This window comes from Diabrotica virgifera, chromosome 9, assembly GCF_917563875.1.
Source record: "Diabrotica virgifera virgifera chromosome 9, PGI_DIABVI_V3a".
NCBI lineage: Eukaryota > Metazoa > Arthropoda > Insecta > Coleoptera > Chrysomelidae > Diabrotica > Diabrotica virgifera.
In genome coordinates this window covers 130177723-130195259 of record NC_065451.1, presented here as the reverse complement: position 1 = coordinate 130195259, position 17537 = coordinate 130177723, and the positions used below count along the sequence as shown (strand labels likewise).

Below are 17537 nucleotides of genomic sequence, written 5' to 3'. Positions count from 1 at the left end.
TTTGTTGCAACAACTTATTTATATTGTTCTCCGTATCCTTTTTTAGTGTATTCATAACATCTGCGATTATTTTTTGTAGCTTTTGCTCGAGCAGTGGAACTTCTTTTCTTACTTCGTTTAGTCCGATTGTTAAATCTTTTATATTAATGGATTTTTGATCTAATATCGCATCATGGGCTTTAATTATTGGAAAGTATACGCTACGCATCTCATTTATTAGATTATCAACGTATTTTTTCGTTGCAGCATCACTATATTCTGATGGGTCCTTAACATTACAAATTTTCACATTTTCGGCATTAATGTTTCCGGCAGGAGTATGTGAAAATGTAACTCGTACTGCCTTTTGGGTGATACTGTTACGAGAGTGATGACCGAATTTGTCGACACTCATAATGGAAATGATGCCATCATTCTCAGTTACTCTATTATATTGGCTTCTTTTAGTTCATTGATGATAGCCACGATTTCGTTGTCGTGAGATGTGTTGCCGGCGTCTTTCGAAGCCACCAAGAGTTTAAGACGATCAACTAACTCATTGACGTCATCCCAATAAATATACTCTAAGGGTGCAGCGTTGTATGTTAAACGAGAGTCATCCAACCCCGTTCCTTTGACCGTAGATGAAGATGCTGACCGAGCTGTTTTCGTTCTGTGGTCGAGTTCTTTTTGTGAACGAGTTGCATGCTTTTTCATTGTTGCATCAGATGGTTTGAATAGAGGTTTAATAATAGAATGATATTTTTCTCCGCTGGAACCTTTAAGGCGTCCTAAGGTATCCAGATGAATCTCTGTGTTAATCAGCAGTGTTTTATACTTTTGTAAATCCTCATCATTATACTGTTCTGGGTTTGGGTTGGCATAAAATAAAAGGTGATATAGGCCTGGCGTACCACTTAACCTACGTTCTTCAAAATCCCGTTCTCGAATTATTACTATGTCTCCATTGTCTTTGTCAAAGTTTATTCGACGTTTTCCCAATATCCAGCCACTAATACTATCGTAAAATGGACCATAGTTTTTATCGATTTTATCGTCTTTTATCAAATATTCTTTTATGTACTTGTGACTTATTGGAGGATAGTGGTCGATATATTCGTCTGTGGCGTCCATCGGAATCTCGTTAGAACCGGAGATTGGCTCTTGAATGTTTTCATCAGATGCCTCGGGTGCATCAAGAAATACATCCTCATCCTCCTCCTTTTTCACCTCTTCTTTTTTAACATGTCCAAACTTGTTAGTGATAGTATGATGTAACGTTTTTGATGATTGAGCAATATCCTTGAGAGGCTTCGAGATTGGTTTAAAAAGTTTATTTAGTGACTCATCTTGCTCTGTTCTACCTAACTTCAATGCCAAATATTTTTTGCGAATTGATCTAGCCAATTCGGTAACTTTCTTCTTGCGAAGGGCAATGGCGACCGTATCATCTGGCATTGTGCTGACGACTAAACAAACACCTTACAATTTTATATATTTATCAAATCCTTTCCGATATCGTCCATTGTTGAGAGCAAAATCTTTCATAATTACCACAGTACCATACCTATCTCTCCAACATTCTGAACACATTTTTTTAAATTCATCAAATGACATGTCTGGCGATACGTGTTCATCAAATATATGTTTCAAATTTATCTCGTCTTGCTTGAACAGCACAATCATGTTACAATTGTCTCTTATTAGCTGCTTAGGTATTTTTGAATATGTTTGACATAAGTAAGCCGCATCGATATCTTTATGTCTGCACATGGAATAATACTCACGAATCTTGTGTTGGCCATCACATGCGACATCGTCAAATAAAAACACAGAGTTTGGTTGAGCTTTGTTGGGATCAATAATTTCTTCATTGTCTTTAAATGGAAAATACCCAACACCTTTGACTTGCGCTAATGCATCTCGCAATAGTTGGTATTTCGGTTGAAAGAGGGATTTTGAATAAACATAGACATTTTTAAACTTGACGCCATTTGGACTAAATAAAAGTGATAGCATGGCGTTAGTTTTTCCACATCCACTTGGACCACAAATAATGGCTCTGAATGAGTTTGGTAATAATTTTCCATGTTTACTGTTGGTTGCTTTCTGTACAATATCTAGATTATCAATTGGTAACGTCTGCTCTTGTTGAATGACTCTCATCGTGTGTTAAACATAGTAAAAATATGAACAATATATTACCAATGTCACCAAATGCATGACCATCAGTCCAATGTTGGTGTTCAAAGGGGAAGGTCTTTTGAACTCTCTAATTAATAAACTTCCAGTTGAGCTTCATATTCCTGGTTATCAGTATTGTGGACCTGGAACAAAACTAAAAAAACGTCTTGCACGCGGAGATCCGGGAATTAATCCTTTAGACGCAGCTTGTAAACAACACGATATCGCTTATTCGCATCATACATCTCTCGAAGAACGTCACAAGGCCGATAAAGAATTGGAAGATAGGGCTTGGGAGCGATTCAAGTCTAAGGACGCTAGCTTTGGCGAAAAAAGTGCTGCTTTACTTGTAACCGGTGGAATGAAAACGAAAAGAAAGTTGGGAATGGGATGTCCTCGTCGTCGTGGAAGAAAGGGACGTTATTCTTTCAATCGGGATGTGGTACCTAAAATTGCAAAGTCCATGAAGAGAGGAGCATCGTTAAGAGATACTGCTTTGACAGCTGTACGAATAGCAAAATCGGTAATTAAAAAACTTGGTGGACGAAAAACAGTTGATCTTCCACGAGTGTTGCCACTAAAATCTGGAGGTTTCCTACCCCTCATACCCCTATTTGCAGGTCTTTCTGCATTGGGGGCTTTAGCCGGTGGTGCAGCAGGGGTGGCGAAGACTGTGGTTGACGCAAAGAACGCCCAAAAGAAATTGGAAGAGGATATGCGCCATAATAAGGCGATGGAACACATCGGCTCAGGTCTGTACTTGCGTAAGAAACCAAGAGGCGGATTCGGTTTGTATCTGAAAAAAAACTTCCAATAAAGCTACCCAATCGTCCGCTGTACGACTTAGAGATTGCGCATTACGCGAAAACACTTAAAATCCCACATTTTCGAGGTGTTTTCATGAATGACACTCTGCCTAGACACGGTCCTCGAAAACGTGAATGCGCAATAGTTAATCTAGATGCATCATCACACAGCGGAACACATTGGGTAGCATATAGAAAGATAAACAACGACGTAGAGTATTTCGATTCATTTGGTAATTTGAAGCCGACCAAAGAACTTGTTAAATATCTAGGTACACATACAAAAATTTTCTATAATAACCATCAGTATCAAACCTACAATCAAATCATTTGTGGACATTTATGCCTAAAGTTTTTATATAATGGAGCATATTAAAGGCATGGAACTGCTTCTGGACCATATGTTTCACAAAAAACGTTTTGAAGGATTCAGTGAAGAAGAACTAAAATTAATACCGCTAGATTATATTATACGAACTGTAGAACCTATAGAATTGTTATATATATGGCATAAATTGCCTGGGGAATATCGACAAGAATTTAACCTGCAGATACTACTTCCCTGCTTCGTGCATTACAACAGACCTGATTGGAGGACTCATTGTGATGGCCCACCCGGTTCTCAAGCATCTTGTCATTTATGTAAACTTGCTTTAGAACAAATAAAAAAAATGTGAATAAATTTGTTTTTTTACTGTATATAAACCTATTAATCTCTTGACCTGAATCAGTCATCATGTCGCAGTTGTTGAGAGTAAACAGCACGAATAACATATTCTCGTTTCAACCTCCCACACCGATCGTATTAGATCCGAAAAAAGATTACGAAATAGCTCTTCGATTTTTCCATTCTTACAACAGTATACCAAACATCGAAAATTGCAAGTTTTATTACTACGATGTCAATAACCGAGTGCAACATTTTGATTTCCCCGATGGATGTTATGAAATTATCGATATTGAGGAATACATACAAAAGAAATTGGGGGCTGCCAATACATCTAAACCTGACATGATATTTAGTCTAAAACCTAACCACAATACGTTGCAGTGCGAAATCTTCAGTCAATTTAAAATTTCATTTCAACCAAATGACAGTCTTGGTACAATATTAGGGTTTTCTCCCGTAATACTAAATCCTAGACAGACACATTCTTCAGATCTACCTGTTAGGATTATTAAAGTATCTAGCATACGCTTTGAATGCAACATTAGTACCGGAGCCTTTGACGGTAACAGACCTGCTCACACGCTCTACGAATTTGTCATACAATCAAATCCTGGGTACGCAATTGACGAAACCCCTCACAATTTGTTGTATTTACCTGTTGTGCCACAGCGTGAAATTACCAATATCACTGTGTTGGCTGTCGATCAAGAAGGACGACCTGTGAACTTTAGAGGAGAAGAGAGCACATTGGTGCTGGAACTTAGATCAAAAAGCAGATGGGATTAGTAATAGAACAATCTACCCAGAGAACGCCATTAGTTGTGCAACCATCTCAGCAGCAATATCTTAAACAATCTACCTACAGAACACCATTAGTTGTGCAACCATCTAAGCAGCAACATCTTACGTCCGCAAACAAATTGTTTTTACAAACGTTGGGTTTTAAACTGAAAAAATGACTACAATGTATGGAAAGAGAGCGCGTTCAAACAACATCACAATGCCTCCAATATTTGATATTTATCGTAAGCCAATATTTGATGAATCGATTCGAAAGGCTGAATACCGAACTTATGCACCATTCATCAAATCATTCAACTGCAATGATATTGTCGAATTTAGCATTAATCAAGTTGACTCGTTTTTTGCAATGAGCGAAACCTTGTTATGCATTAAAGGATCACTCGAAATAACTGGAAATGGTGGCGTCAAACTAGCAAATAATGTGGGTGCCTTCCTTTTCGATTCGTGTACGTACAGCGAAAGCGCAAGGGAGATGGAAACAGTGCGGGATCCTGGCATCGTAAGTGCTGTACGTGCCATGACATGTTATACGCAAGAAGATTCTAATTATATGGTTATGGCTGGATGGAATTACCCTAAGGATCCAATTCTAAACGCTGCAGATCATTCATTCAGCATACAGATGCCTCTTAAGCATGTTTTCAACATTTTTAATGATTATCCATTGATTACGTGCGGTCGTCAAACAATAAGACTAGTTCGAGCTCGAAATGATAACGATTGCATAGTTATTACAGAAAAACAAAACGCTGACAAAACTACAACTGTTACAACCGCTAAGATTAACATTACCAATATTGAGCTTAGAGTGAAGCACATATTCCCCAATGATGATATTAAATTGGAACTCATGAAATCTATTCAACAAGATCAACCTATAGTTATTCCGTTTAGAAAGTGGGAATTACATGAATTACCTGCTATTACGAGAGGTGCCAGGCGTGAAGTTTGGGCTGTTAAAACTAGCACATCAGTTGAAAGACCTCGTTATGTTATTGTTTTCTTTCAAACCAACAAACGCGACAAGATTACAGCTGATCCTACTTTATTTGACAATGTCAACATCCAAAGTATTAGATTATCGTTAAATGGAGAATACTGGCCAAACGAGAGAATGCAATTGGATTTTAGCAAAACCGATTACAATGAAGCCTATTTTAACTATACCGAATTTTATCCTAGCTACATACATTCCCAACAAAAACGACCTCTACTCGATTTCTCAGCTTTTAAGAATCGTGCATTGTTCGTTATCGATTGTTCGAAACAAGAAGAAAGCATGAAAGCATCCACCGTTGACGTAAAACTCGATATTGAAGCGAATAACGGTTTTCCCGACAATACCAAGGCCTATTGTATTATTATTCACGACTGTGTAATGGAGTACTTCCCTCTCACCGAAATTGTAAAAAGTCTAAATTAGATGCATGAGGTGTCAGTAGTACACGAGCAATCATCATGAGAATAGCATTCGTAGATATTCAGGGATTCGTTGTGGATGGGTGGTTTGTTCCTAAAGAACTTTCCATTGAAATAGGTTATAAACGAAGTCATTACATCTTTTTGCCTCCGAAACCATTCAATGCGCTAAGTAATGTGGATAAGAAGACCGCATCATACGTGGAGAAGAATCTGCTAGGCATCCGGTACTCTGATGGAGAAGTTGAACTATCTGAAATAAATAAGATACTGCAAACCGAGTTGTTATATACAGCTGACTGTATCTACGTTCGAGGGAAACAAAAAGCAGAATATTTGGATAAGAAACGCCACGTTTTTGGAATTTTTCCTCATATTATTGATGTTTGCAAGTTCGATGGTACGCCTCGTGCTGCTGGAAATCTTGGTTTTACTGCAAACCCCCCATGTCATGCCGCTGGATTATTTTCATGTGCAGAAACAAATGTGAATCGCCTGCGTGACTGGTTTGTCAATAAAATAATGCCAATGTAATTTTTCTGTGTACAAAATAAATATTTTTTAAAGTTATGGGTTTTTTATTTAAACGCCTTATTTATTGTTCAAGTCTTATATTACATGATGATTCAAATTTTCTCTTAACAATTTTAAATATAATCTTTATAATTAAAATAAACACTGAAGCTAATATTACACAAGTCATTGCAAAAACATTATCTATTTCACTTTTCATGTTTTCTTTGTTCATCGTTGTTGGCGCCGGCGTCGATAACATCATTAATAGTAATTGGATGAATTCGCCTTGTTGGAGTTTCCCTAAATAAGTAGTCCGCAGCACTTGAATATTCTTGTCGCAGCTGCTGACTAAATTCCTTTGGTGTCCAGTCTATGCTGCTTCCCAGTGATAGGTTCTCTATTTGTTTTATAACCTTATTTTTATCCTCATAAAATAAAACCTGACTTCTTAACTGTGTCAGTTTTTCTCTAAATTCTGCTAATTTACGTCTATACTCATTCAAAGACATGATGTTACTACCTCACGTCGCGCTGTGGCAATCAGGTCTTGCGATCGAGCTCCCCGTGACAATAAGGCCTACGCGACATTTCACGAGCCCACGTGACGTTTTGACGTGACGTTTTTACGTGCTTTGACGTGACGTTTTACGTGACGTGCTTTGACGTGACGTTTTACGTGACGTGCTTTGACGTGACGTTTTCACGTGCTTTGACGTGACGTTTTACGTGACGTGCTTTGACGTGACGTTTTCACGTGACATTTCACAAGCCTACGTGACGTTTTGATGTGACGTTTTTACGTGACGCGTTGACGTGCTGTGTTCCTTTTAAGTTCTTTTAATAAAAAAATTGCATTATGTTGTTGTTTTATTTAAATTCCAAAATTACCAGCCGCGCGCTTCGTATCTACGAGATCCGCGAAAAACTTAAGGTACCGACCGCGCATCTGCTTCACGTTCCATCGTCACATCGGAAAGCGCCCTTTTGGCACTATGCCGCCATGTTTTTTTGTATTCGTTATCTCCCGCCCATTCCAACGAGCCGTCATACGTTTAAATCGGACCACTAGCAGCAAAGATACCATGTTTCTCTCTCTAACACACATACTTTCCTATATCAGCTGTGACATCACATACCTGTCTCTCTAACACATTGTTTTCCCTATACCTATAGTGATGGCCGTGTTGTTCATCTACTTACGCCACTGAGATATTTCAAATTAAAAATTCTTTTTGTATTCCACGTTTAATTTATGATAAATAATCTTTCTTGTCTTTTTTGCATATGGTGCACCGTTTTTATGCAAAAAAAAATAAAATATCTTCGTGCGCATTTTTCATTTCGTAATACATTATCAAGAACTCTCCAATATATTAATGCAAATGATTTTTAAACAAGAATGATTTTTTGTTGTAAATTGAACGCGGAATTCAACAATTATTTTTAATTTGACGTTTCTCAGTGGCGTACTATTTTTTTCTTTAAAAAATTCAGACCATTACCTGTACGGGCGCCAATGGTGAATATAAAATTATTCTGTCACCGTTAAAGGAGGTAATTTTGAACATTTACAGTAGCTTTGCACCTAGTTCAAATCTTTTTAGTAATATTTTCTGTTATTGTTCTACTTTGGTATTATCATATTGGAGAGTTATTGATAATGTATTAAGACATGAAAATAACGCTCGAAGATGTTTTATTTTTTCACATAAAAACGGTGCACCATAGGAAAAAAATACAAGAAAAGTTCTTTTTCATAAATTAAACGTGGAATACAAAAATAATTTTTAATTTGAAATATCTCATTGGCGTACCATTTTTTTTTCTTTAAAAAAGTTCAGGCCATTACCCGTAGGCGCGCCAATGATGAATATAAAATTGTTATTTGTTTGCCAAAAAATGCGCAATAACTACCTCTTAAAACCCACCAAATTTAATTTTTATATCTCAACCGGTCTTAGAGCAATAATAAAATTGGCAGTTTGAAATAAAAATTTCAACACCCTGTATCTCGGAAACAAAGCATTTGGGGATATACACGTTTATCGAGCAAACTGCCAATATTTTTTCATGTAGAATTATCCCTTAAAGTTTTTCATACTTGAAGTAAAGAAACACAGACTTACTCACAATCATTTAATAATACTTTGACGACCGGTTTCGATCTCTACACTATTCAGATCATCATCTGGTCGGCGTTACAAGTAGCTAAATGCTACAATTAAAGAAAGCCAGAGTTAGAACATTGTCTGGTTGTATTCAAATGCAAATAGAAAGTCAAAATTTTGAAAACTATGCAACTGTTGACATTTCAGAACAACAAACTGATACATACGTATGCACACATATGAGAAACAGATACTCATAAGCATGCATACGCACATATATGCATGCGGTTTATGACTATTTGTTGAATAAGTTTAATTTTAAATTGCTAAAAAATTATTAAAACTGTTTTCTAAAACCCAAAAAACTATATAATTTTGATCCAGTTACATGCCGTTACAAAGGATGCTTTGTAAGTTCATCGATAACATGTTTATACGTCCAACTTATGCTAATAGGATAGTTAGGTGAGGGACTGGGTAAGCGGACATATAAACATGTTATCGATGAACTTACAAAGCATCCCTTGTAACGGCATGTAAGTGGACCAAAATTATATAGTTTTTTAAGTTTTAGAAAACAGTTTTTAATAATTTTTTAACAAAATGTCGAAACCCAAAAGACTCCATTTTCAAACAAATAAATGTTTAAAAATAATAAAATCTTTGGATTTCTTAGTTCGGAAACAGATTCTCTCTTATACCTATTCCCATCCTTCTAAAAATTGCAAGGAAAAGGGTGATGAATGTATAGACATGGGGAGTCTACATAGTTGCACTCCACAACATATCAATTCACCGAGGTAAAGATCAACAATTCTGCTTCCTAGTACTCGATACGTGAGTAAAACCGTGGGTAGATAAAAGGCATTATATTTAATTTCGATTCAGAGATCATTACCATCTTTCTATGGACCATTTCGAACTCTTTTGTTCTCATCAGGAAAGCAACTGTAATGATTTTTTAACAATTTAAAATTAAACTTATTCAACAAATAGTCATAAACCGCATGCATATATGTGCGTATGCATGCTTGAGTATCTGTTTCTCATATGTGTACATACGTATGTATCAGTTTGTTGTTCTGAAATGTCAACAGTTGCATACTTTTCAAAATTTTGGGTTTCTATTTGCATTTTAATACAACCAGACAATGTTCTAACTCTGGTTTTCTTTAATTGTAGCATTTAACTACTTGTAACGCCGACCTGATGATGATCTGAATAGTGTAGAGATCGAAACCGGTCGTCAAAGTATTATTAAATGATTGTGAGTAAGTCTGTGTTTCTTTACTTCATTTAATATGGACTCACATATGCAACCCATTCAATATTTTTCATACTTATTTACTAACACCCTGTATATAAATATAAATAAGAAAAATTATTGGCTAATACTCGTAAAGTGAATGTGAAATAAATTATTACGAGTATTAGCCAATAATTTTGCTTATTTATTTTTATATTTGTACTCGATTATTCAACATCATTTTATATATATACTTGGTAGTCAACGTTGGCCTTAGATGGTTGTTTAAGTTCCCTGGTAGGGTTTCACCATGTTCCCGGAGGTTATATCTTTTAACATCGGCGTTTAGCCTGTTCAATATTACTTTGACATAATGTAGATCGAATTATAAATTCAACCATTGTTTGGTTCTGGGGCTATTTAGCAAGTATTCAAATTCACTGATGATGGACTGATAGGTCCGAAAACGTTCGAAATTGGACACATTTTATTCAATCCATTGGGATTTTTAAATTTTAATAAATGTACTAATTACATAGAAGTGGTTTTTACTTCATGTTAGAGTTTACCTATATAATATACAGCCAACCTAGGGAACTTCCCTTTTAGCTTTTAACGTAACTTATAGCTTGAAAAATATTTATACACAAAAACCTTCTATCACTGCTAAAAAGAAAAGTGGATTATTGCATTTGATTCAAAAGAATGTTATTCCTGGACACTATCGATCATTTTACGAAAGATTAAAAAGGGTTCAATTTTACGAAAGCTTATAATTTTTTTAGTATTGTTAAAAAACAGGGTATAAAAGAATAAACAGTTTCATTTAATTGGTCTTTTATTTTTTGACTTTTGCCAGCTCTTCTGTAGAGTACCGAGTCTGTTTTGCATATTGGAGCGATGGATAAGACTTACTTTTAAAATAATTATGGTAATATTACGTTAAACAATATATAAAAAATAACTGCTTTAATAAAATAACAGTTTTAATACAAACTTATTAGACCTAATAACAAAGTTAAAGTAAATGTTTCTCAGGAAAAAAGACGCATATCTAAATTTAACCCTTCTTACAATTCATAAATTTTTCTACTTATCACAGTTTATAGTTAGATATATTTCTAACAAAATTGTATAGGTAATTCCTTTAAAGTAGCAACTTATTCGGAGTTATGCCCATAAATATATCTATACAATTTTCAAATGCCTCTTCTCTAAAATCGTCTTTTTTGACTTATGCCTACGTTCTTGCGAAGCGGCAATATGAATATATGAAAAGAATAGATTTTTGTTTCAGTCGACTTAGAACGTACTACATACGACTCAGAATCAGTCACGCTGTATATTGACCAAATCTACAGTGACGTTACACAATTAGCTCATGGTGAGTTTGGTTATGTCTACAAGGCAAAACATCGGACGACCGGACGAATGTACACAGTTAAGAAATTCATAGAGGCCAATCTAGGAAGGGACAAAATGAGGGAGGTTCATAACAATGAAAAGGTGGGCGGGCAACCACCGTTATTGCACACATTATTTGGTTGCCTGGAAGGAGATGAAGGATATTTACATGTGCCTTCAATTAAATCAAATAAGCTTACATGACTTTGTAGAGGAAAATTCATATCAGGAATCACTGTTATGGGATGTCCTTTATGGTGTAAGTAGGACCAAATAGGTGTAAGTAGGGACGACCGGACGAATGTACGTAGTTAAGAAATTCATAGAGGCCAAACTAGGAAGGGACAAAATGAGAGAGGTTCATAACAATGAAAAGGTGGGCGTGCAACCACCGTTATTGCACACATTATTTGGTTGCCTGGAAGGAGATGAAGGATATTTACATGTGCCTTCAATTAAATCAAATAAGCTGTTACGGTTTCACTAAATAAATAATAATTACTTACTACTATTTTTATAAAACTTTATTTTATTCCACAGTTACATTTAAAAATATAACCAATCAATTAAAATTATTCTTCTAAATCCTGTTCTTCCATGGTTAAGCACCTAAAACAAAATAATAGTTCGTTAGTATGGTAATATTTTATCTAATCTCATTAAATAATACATAATAATAATATACAGATTCGGCACTTTTTTAACTACCCTATGGGTTATTCAGTGTGTGGAATAAAGATAATACTTAATTGTTTGAATGCGATTGAGACACAATCCACTCATGTTGTGGATCGTCTCCCCACTCCAGTCAAGTAAGGAGTCTGACAGTTCAACAGTGTTGCTATATTTCTGTTATATCATTCCTTCTAAAATATTAGTCGGATATTGAATGTAAAATAATATTTAAATCCGTTACAGTTTACTGTCGAATGAAAATTAATATTGTCTCAACAAAACTTAAATGAAGTAGTCATGTAATATTTTTTAAACAATTCCATCAATTACTTGATTAGTTAACACAGAACACTGACTTTACAAATTGATGAGTGACAACAGCGAAACTTTACTAGACAGACAGCAATATTCCCCTCATTTCCCTAAAAGACTAGGCGGGGCTTATGATTTGCTTCTATTTTTCGTATTTTCGCGTTCAACAGGTCGAATTTCAGATTTCAGGTTCTATTGTTCATAAGCTGTTGTCACATAAGGTTGAAAATAAAAAAATAATTAACATGCCAAGCGTTTATAAACGAGAAGAAAAGATCCAAATGATAAAATGGTATTATGTGGGACATTCTATTCTGACAATAATACATTTATTTATTGGTGATTTTGAAAATCGGCCAATTCCGACAAAAAAAAAACAGTTCGGTCAATAAGTAAAAATTTCGAAAATTTTGGTTGCATAAATGTAACTGTAGAAAATGTCGTCCTGCGAATCAACCACGACCGAAAGTAATTTCTGTCGAACGCGAAGCTCGCGAAATGCAAGTCTGCTTAGCTGCTGAAGAAAAGCCTTGTTCGAGCAGACAAATTGCCGACGAAGTTGACCTAAAAGAGAGAACTGTGAGGAACATTTTAAAACGAAATGGATACAAGTGCTATAAAGTGCAAACCACACAAAAACTTTTCCCAGACGATCATTTTAAACGTATGCAATTTTGTCAAGCTATGATTGAGAAGTCGAATGTCCACAATAACTTTTTAAGAAATATTGTGTTTACCGATGAATCTTCATTCACCATCCACAGACGTCATAATCCATCTGTCGTCCGCTATTGGTCTAGGAAAAATAAACGATTGAGTATTGCTGTGCGAACACAATACCCAAAGAAATTAAATGTGTGGACTGGAGTTTATAGCGATCATATAATTGGTCCATTTTTTATTACGGGAAATCTGAATGGACGTAAGTACCTAGAATTATTGCAAAATCAGATTATTCCCGCAATTCGAAACGTCGCGCCCAACTTCGACGATGTCTGGTTTCAACAGGATGGTTGCCCAGCACACAATTCAGTCGCAGTCAGAAATTATTTTGAACAAACATTCCCAGGACGATTAATTTCTACTCGAGGAACATAGAATGGCCCCCTAGATCACCAGACTTAGCACCTTTAGATTTTTATTTCTGGGGTATGCTAAAATCCAAAATATATCAGCATGAATTTGAACGAGCGACCACTTTAGCAGAATTACAACAAAGAATTGTTCAGCTCTGCAGTGAGGTAGAGCCAGATCAGCTGAATGCAATGAGATCGTCATTGTATAATCGATTCGGTTTTTGTTCACTGCAAGAGGGTGGTTTGTTCGAACGTTTACTTGTTTAAAATTGTTTTTGCCTTTAATTTTAATTTAATTATTTAGAATAAATTTTTCAGTTGGTTTTCTTATAAAAAAATATTTTTTTAAAAATGACTAATTTTAATTTGATTATTTAGAATAAATTTTTCAGTTGGTTTTCTTATAAAAAAATATTTTTTTTTAAATGACTTTAATTTTAATTTAATTATTTAGAATTGTTATTGTTATGTTGGATATATTTTTATAAAAAAGTACTTATTTTGTTATTTAAGTTAAATTTTTTTTTTGGGGGATAAAGGGGTAAAATGCGAAAATATGGAGTTGATTCCAGTTTACTCCAATTAGCCTCTTCTACTCAAATCCGACTCTCACCTTCACGTTGGTGTCCCCTGTTAACCGAGCAACGCAACCTAGAGATCCGGTATCCAACCCCGGGTGGAAAGTTGGGTCGGGAACTGACGAGAGCGGGTGAAATGGCCCTCCGAAAAGGGGGTTTGGCGTTGGGTTAACTACCCAACCCCGTAAAAACCCATAGTTACGAAATCTAAAGTTAGATTTAAAGTTAGACGACCTATGCAACGAAATAAGGATAAATATTAAATTGTATGAAGCCATGGATGAATTCCACATCCCTGATAAACTGATAAGATTGGTTAAGGCTACAATGCGTAAAGTTGTTTGTAAAGTCGAAATACAGGGCGAACAATGGCGTTTGAAACGCAAATTGGGCTTCGACTGGGAGATGCGCTGGTGTGTCTCATTTACAACATAGCTCTGGAAAAGTCGGTCAGAAATGCCCGAATAGACAAGAGAGGAAATATTTTTAATAAATCATCCCAAATTGTGGCATATGTAGATGACGTGGACCTAGTTTCCCACACAACACGCAAGCTAGAAGAAATGTCACCTTCTCCAATGCTTCAAAAAATATAGGCCTGCAAGTAAAACGAGGAGAAAACTAAGACGATGGCATCAACACCCAACAATAGAGCCAGAAACATCGGTCACCAATTCACTGTTGATAACTCTACCTTTAAAGCGGTGGACAAATTCACATACTTAGGCACCCTGATCGCAGTGATCGCCAAGGAGAATGTCATGACGGAAGAAATCAAGCGAAGGATACAACATTTTTGTTCAATTTATTAGATAATATTTTGTATTTTGACAACGACATTCAAAGTAGGAGTTTTTTAAGTTAAATTGTGGCTTATTTCCCATTTAGAATAATAAATTACATAAGTAAATGCCACAAAAAATAGAAGCTTTTTATTAGATAGAACAATAGAAGAAATAGAACAATGTTTTAGGTGAAATATGTTTTAAATACGTATCCATATACTTATAAAAATAATAATCCATTAGTAAATACCACGTATGCATAGAAAGCTAGAAGGATCTGCAATCGTGCAAGTAGTTAGTTTCATTCAGTTCCCTTTTCGCGATGCGGACCCTTAAGTCACATATCGCACCGGCAGAGGACATCGGACTGAACTGAAGTTTAATTTTGGCAGAATACGGAGGCGGGCGTGGCTTATTTTGCTACGAATTGAGGGGAATAACGCGTAGTTGCCACGCATCAATTCCTTAAGTCAATATTCTTTGTTAACTAATTAATTAATTAATAGAATCGCTTAGCAAATAACTATTACATTGCTACTTTATTTAACCCATTAGTGCCTAGCGTTACAATTATGTAACGGTAAAGTGGTTCCATCTAAATAGATCCTCTGTCGCATACGTCGCAAATTTTCAGTTGAAAACAGGTCAGTTCTTGTCAGAAGGTTGTAGTGTTTACACTGTTTGAAGTCTGCTATTTCATTAGAACTTCGTTGTGAATCTGTGCCTCGATAAAGTATAACAAAATAAATAAAGCTTCAAATAATGAACTTCGTCGATAAAGAGATATATAAATCGCATTTTGTATAATAAAGTTAATATTAGAAAACAAATAGTAAAAGTAAATATAAATACATATTTTTTGTGTAAAAAAGCTTTGATATTTTTTCAAATAAAAAAGTTGCTAAGTTAGAAAGTTGACTGTTACATATTTGTAACGCTAGGATGTAATGTAAGCACATTCTACAGTTATTTTGTACCGATGAATTATGTGTTTTGTTTTCATTGTATGGTATTTTTAGTAACTTTTTTCGAAATATTAGTATACAGAGTGTTATAGAACTTAAAAAAATGCAGTATGTACCTACTAAGTTGTTTTTTTTTATTTCAGAGGCCTTGCAAAGAGGCCTGACTGTTCAAGAAGCGATCGATATAGCCTTTGGAGAATACGAAGGGATAGATGACTCTATAGAGGAAGTAATATACTTTGACAATTTATTTACTACATTCAGTTTATTGTCTTATTTACGTTTGAAAGGATACGGAGGCACGGGGTCTATAAGAGAAAATCGTTTACCTAGGAGCTGTCCTTTATTGGCTAAAAAAGATCTTCACAAAATTGGAAAGGGGATACTATGAAAGTGCTATTAGTAAGACAGATGCTGTGCTAGTAGCCAAGTGGGTCGATAATTCCGTAGTTTGCATTGCTTCCAATAGATATGGTATCAATCCAATAACAAATGTTAGACGTTATTCGCAAAAGAAAAAAAAACACATACAAGTTAGTAGACCAGCAGTACTTGCAGAATATAACAAAAAAATGGGTGTTAGTGATCGAATGGATCAGAACGTTGGACAGTACAGGATTCAAATTAGAAACAGGAAATGGTACTGGGCAATGTTTACATGGCTTCTTGATGTTTCAGTCAATAACGCGTGGTGTTTGTATCGAAAATCAAACAACTCTCAGATGTCCCAAATAGACATTTGAAAGGCTATCGTCCCAGTTTATTTGAAGAAATATTCGTCACCGCCCAAATGCACGGGCAGAAGTCCATCTCCATCTTCTAATGCGCAAAGAGCAGTCGATGGAATTAGATATAATAGGATGGAACACCTAGTGGATAAAATTCCAAACGACAAAAGAAGGCGCTGTGCTGGAAGATCTTGCAAAAATTCAACACGCAGGATGTGTAGGAAATGTAACGTAGGTCTTTGTATTGATTGTTTCGTTACCTATCACACAAACCAAAGTGTTTAAATTAATTTTTCTTTATTTTCCGTATTTAAATAAATAAAACTGTTTGCAGTTATATTTTGTATTTTTTGCACCCATTAGCTCCTAGCGTTACATATATGTAACGTCATATATTGAGTGATCTATACATCCGAATGCATAAATTCATTTATTTTTATGGTTTTTAATCAAACTGCTCCCAAAAAAATATTAGCATCACATTAAAAACTGGAAAAAAATAATCTGGGCACTAATGGGTTAAGTTTTTTTGTGACAATATTAATTTTAATTCTACAATGAACTAGTGGAATTAAATATTATTTTACTCTCATGTATCTGAGTAATATTTTAGAAGGAAAGATGTAACAGAAATGTAGCAACACTGTTTCAAACTCAAACCAACTCATTCGAGAACGTGACTGCAACTCACTTGTATTCACACAATTAAATATTATCTTTATTACACACACTGAATAAGCCATAGGGCAGTTAAAAAAGTGCCGAATCTGTATACTAATATTTTATCTAGTTACTAATTTAATATTTAGTAGTAAACTGGTAAATTATCTCACATAGGTTAGAAACCATGTAGGTGTAGGCCATTTTTGAGAAGAAGAATTAACTAATCCCTCTTTGATAGCTTTCTAGGGTCTCGAGTTAGACAATATTGTATTATAACCTCTATTCTGCCTATAGTTTTGGTTATAACTTTTATTACCTGCTTTTAGGCCTTTTTTATTCTTCCTTCTACTTTTATGCTCCAACTTGTACATACTGCAGCTTCATGATCCACAATTAAATAATTAAACATAGCCTGGGAGACGTAAAATCGAACTATTCATGCCAGTCCAGGGTATTTACTATACAGGCTGAACAACAAGGAGTCCAACAAGTCACTACATTACCAACAACCAAGTAAGCTCTTTCCATTTTCCTGCGCCAAACAGAAGTAACTAAAACCAAAATAAAGATTCACCAATACAGGAATACACTTATCAAAGATAAATATATTCATATATAA

General features: G+C 35.2%; 1 protein-coding gene across 1 annotated transcript; it reads left to right on the top strand.

Annotated features, from left to right (window-relative positions):
- Window positions 1–4603: 4603 nt before the first annotated feature.
- LOC126891371 (uncharacterized) lies at window positions 4604–5866 on the top strand. The gene has a single exon (XM_050660547.1). It carries the CDS (start codon window positions 4604–4606, stop codon window positions 5864–5866), a length of 1263 nt encoding a protein of 420 aa, XP_050516504.1.
- Window positions 5867–17537: the final 11671 nt, after the last annotated feature.